Raw genomic sequence first — 4,229 nt, 5'->3', positions numbered from 1 at the left:
CCTCAACCTCGGAGCCCGTCAGCAGCTGTCACCTTGTGCCCACAAGGACATGCAGAAGATGCTGAAGATGGTGCAAGCCGCCACTCACGAGATCCTGAAAGAGGATTCCGGAGATCTGGAACCATATTACGTCTTGGGTAAGGGGCCCATTTCTTGAATTAAAATCTTAGAATCGGGACATCGAATCCAGCATTGTCCAGTGCAGGAATAAAATTTAAGGAGTCCAAATTAAAATATCTCGGACGTATCGCTCTCTAATCTCCTCTGAAACCATGCAGTGAAGAAAATCCCACAATTCTTCTGGATTGCGGCGTCCATGTGTTGAAGGAAAAGTCTTCATCCTGGTTCAGTCCAAGCCGGGAATAAACAAAATGGAGACTGCTTTAGAAAGAAGGTTGCAGTTTATTGAAGAGGAGAGCCAGACAGAAAGATGGCTCTGGAGGAAAAGAGAGAGAGCCCATGTAGGGAGTGGGTTTTTATATCCTCTGGGGCTCTTGAGGTTGTTTCTTGTTCCTATTTGAGGCTTTGTATTTCCTGTGTCATGTATTTTGACCTGTGTACCCTTTGGCATTTGTGGGTTAATCCTATCTAAGTTCTCCAATCTGGAATGACAAAGAACGTTTTGACATTCCGTGGCACATCCAGTCTGATATTGGGGGAGGGCCAGCAAATCTGTTTTGAAGGCTAACTAGGAGAATTCTGGGAGTGGAAGCCCACCCCTCTTAAAGCATGCTGGCTGGGGGATTCTGGGAGAAGAGGTCCATCCACCTTAAAATATGCTGGCTGGGGAATTCTGGGAATGGAAGTCCACCCCTCTTAAAGCAGGCTGGCTGGGGAATTCTGGGAGTTGAAGCCCACCCATCTTAAAGTTGCTAAGCAGCAGAAAAGCCTTCCTTAAAATCCCCCTTTACCGTTGCAGAGGCTGAATACGTCGGGGACTGGCGGCGCGGAGGGGTCCTTTTCTACCGCTTCATGCTGCAGGATCTACAGCACTGCATGTGGAATCTTGATCCCTGGACCTCCTTCGGCGACATCCGATCCTTGGAGAAACCTCCAGCCCTGGTCCACATCATCTTGAAATGTGTGGTGCTTATTTTGTACCCGCAGTGGGCTGGCACGGAGGAGGTGGAGAAGTGGAGCACCTGCATACAGGTGAGACACACACACACACCCACAGCCAGCCAGGCTGGATGGAGGAGTCAAGCGAGATGCTAGCTTGGAGTCTCTACACAGCTGCAAAAGACAGAAGCTTGACCTTCCCCGAGATCCATGAAGCCTGATTAGGCCATTCCCAGGGGAAGGCGAGCAGTCTGCAGCAATTCTTGCAGCGCAGGTAGTCCTCAGCGTACGGCCACCATTGGCTCCAAGATTTGTGTTGCTAAGCGAGACATTTGGGAAGAGAGTTTTGTCCCATTTTACAACCAGTCTTGCCACAGTTGTTGACTTTGCTTGGCAGAAGGTTGCAAGAGGGGGTCACGTGACCCCTGGACACTGCGACCGTCATAAATACGAGCCGGTCGCCAAGCGTCCGAATTTTGATCACGTGAGCACGGGGATGGTGTAAAGGTCGTAAGTGTGAAAAACGGTCATTGTCACTTTTTTCAGTGCCGGTGTGACTTTGAACGGTCATGAAATGAATGGGAAGTCGAGAACTGCCTGTGTTCTTATCCCTAACCTATCTAATTTTGTCTCATGTCAATATCTTCAGATTTTCATCTTTTAGTGTCTTCTGCTTTTGCTTTTATGATGTGGTCAGCTTGACAGCGAGATGGGGGGCACATACATTTAATGAATAGAATAGAATAGAATTAAAATAAGAATGGAATGGAATGGAATGGAGTAGAGTAGAATAGAATAGAATAGAATAGAATAGAATAGAATAGAATAGAATGGAATGGAATGGAATGGAATAGAATAGAATAGAATTATGGGATAGAATAGAATAGAATAGAATGGAATGGAATGGAATGGAATGGAATAGAATAGAATAGAATAGAATTATGGGAATAATAATAATAATAGAATAAAATAGGATAGGACAGAAGAGAAGAGAAATAGAAGAGAAGAATAGAATAGGATAGGATAGGATAGGATAAAATACAATTACAGGATAGAATAGAATAGAATAGAGAAAAGAGAAAAGAATAGGGAATAGAATAGGATAGGATCGGATACAATAGGATAGGATAGGATAGGATACGATAGGATAGGATAGGGTAGAATAGGGTAGAATAGGGTAGAATAGGATAGAATAGGACAGGACAGTGATGGCGAACCTTTTAGAGACCGAGTGCCCAAACTGCAACCCAAAACCCACTTATGCATCGTCGGGGGCCGGGTGGGTGTGGCCCATTGGGTGGGCGTGGCCCATTGGGTGGGCGTGGCCCATTGGGTGGGCGTGGCTGCGGTGGTAACGGCAGACTGGGTGGGACCAAAAAGTTCAATCAATCAATTCCAACTTTGCAAGATCTTTTTTTTCCCCGCGAGGAGTTGAAATTGACTCATTGATTGACCCTTTTTTTTTTTTTGCACACGGCGGCGGAGGCTTAAAGTGAAAAGGTTTTATAAAACCCAGCTGAAGGCCTAGGACTGGGGTGACAGCGTGCGTGCCCACAGAGAGCGCTCTGAGTGCCGCCTCTGGCACCCGTGCCATAGGTTCGCCATCACTGGGATAGGATAACAGAGTTGGATGGGACCTTGGAGGTCTTCTAATCCAGCCCCCTGCCCAGGCAGGAGACCCTCTACCATCTCAGACAAATAAACAGAGCCCAGTCTCTAAGGGACACCAAGGCACACACACACCCTCCTCCGAAAGCAGAACTGCGCTCAACTGCCCTCTCTGGGCCCACCTCCCATTTTTGTAGCCCCCCCCCTCCCTCCCATTGCAGAGGAGAACCTGCTCTGCAGCCCTTTTGGCTCTGATCCTGATGACCTTCTCTTCTCCTTTGGCTTCCTGCAGAAACTCGACGGAGAACTCATTGAAAACATTTGCTACTTTGACCCCACGGCTTCCTACGTGGAGGTCCGGCCGGAGGTGCTGTACAGCTGCCTGAAAGGTACCCGATGCGGGAGTCAGGGGGGTGTTACGGGATCTCCTCCCTTAAGAAGGTCCATCTGATGGGACCCAGAAGAAGGGCCTTCTCCGTGGTGGCTCCCTCGTTATTTGAAGGACCGTCTTTTCCCAATTATATTCACCTGACCCACCAGAGGGGGGAGGTGGGGGATGTTACGGGTCTCTCCTCTTTAAGGAGGTCCATCTGGTGGGACCAAGAAGAAGGGTCTTCTCCGTGGTGGCTCCCTCCCTGTGGGACATCATCCCTGTGGAGATAAGATTGGAAATAAGACGTTATGGGTCCCCTCCCTTAAGGAGGTCCACCTGGTGGGACCCAGAAGAAGGGTCTTCTCCGTGGTGGCTCCCTCCCTGCGGGAAATTATCACTGCCGAGATAAGACTGGAAATAAGACGTTATGGGTCCCCTCCCTCAAAGAGGTCCACCTGGTGGGACCTAGAAGAAGGACCTTCTCCATGGTGGCTTCTTCCCTGTGGGACATCAACCCCATAGAGATAAGACTGACCCTTGGCACTCTAGCATGTTATGGGCCCCCTCCTTTAAGGAGGTCTCTTTGGTGGGACCAGGAAGAAGGGCCTTCTCTGTGGTGGCTTCTTCCCTGTGGCACATCATCCCTGTGGAGATAAGATTGGAAATAAGACATTAAGGGTCCCCTCCCTTGAGGAGGTCCATCTTGTGGGACCCAGCTTTCTCCGTGGGGGCTTCCTCCCTGTGGGACACCATCCCTGCGGAGATAAGATTGGAAATGACATTATGGGTCCCCTCTCTTAAGGTGGTCCATCTGGTGGGACTAGGAAGAAGGTCCTTCTCCACAGTGGCTCCCACCTTGTGGGACATCATCCCTGCGGAGATAAGATTGGAAATAAGACGTTATGGGTCCCCTGCCTTAAGGAGGTCCACCTGGTGGGACCCAGAAGAAGGGTCTTCTCTGTAGTGGCTCCTCTCCTGTGGACAGGAACAGGGGCGAAACTTTGGCCCCCTCGGAGAGGGTGCGCAATTTGGGGGTCCTCCTGGATCCACGGCTGACACTGGACGACCAGTTGACGGCTGTGGCCAGGGGGGCGTTTTACTGGGTACGCCTGGTGCACCAGTTGCGGCCTTTTCTGGACCGGGATGCCTTGCGCACAGTCACCCATGCTCTTGTCACCTCCCGCCTGGA

At 50.0% G+C, this 4,229-nt stretch overlaps 1 protein-coding gene across 1 annotated transcript in view; it reads left to right on the top strand.

Moving 5' to 3' along the window:
* The window catches only part of EFCAB5 (EF-hand calcium binding domain 5), a gene marked incomplete at its 5' end in the record, with an annotated part of 36,147 nt that overhangs the window by 29,506 nt on the left and 2,412 nt on the right, over positions 1 to 4,229 (top strand). Inside the window, 2 exons of the mRNA XM_029286710.1 lie at positions 920 to 1,152; positions 2,960 to 3,056. Coding sequence (XP_029142543.1) covers positions 920 to 1,152; positions 2,960 to 3,056 — 330 coding nt within the window. The remainder of the gene's footprint in view (positions 1 to 919; positions 1,153 to 2,959; positions 3,057 to 4,229) is intronic.

The sequence above is a fragment of the Protobothrops mucrosquamatus genome, unplaced genomic scaffold (genome assembly GCF_001527695.2).
Source record: "Protobothrops mucrosquamatus isolate PMUCROS unplaced genomic scaffold, P.Mucros_1.0 scaffold4652, whole genome shotgun sequence".
In the NCBI taxonomy this organism is placed as follows: Eukaryota; Metazoa; Chordata; class Lepidosauria; order Squamata; family Viperidae; genus Protobothrops; species Protobothrops mucrosquamatus.
This window is presented reverse-complemented; position numbering and strand designations above follow the sequence as displayed.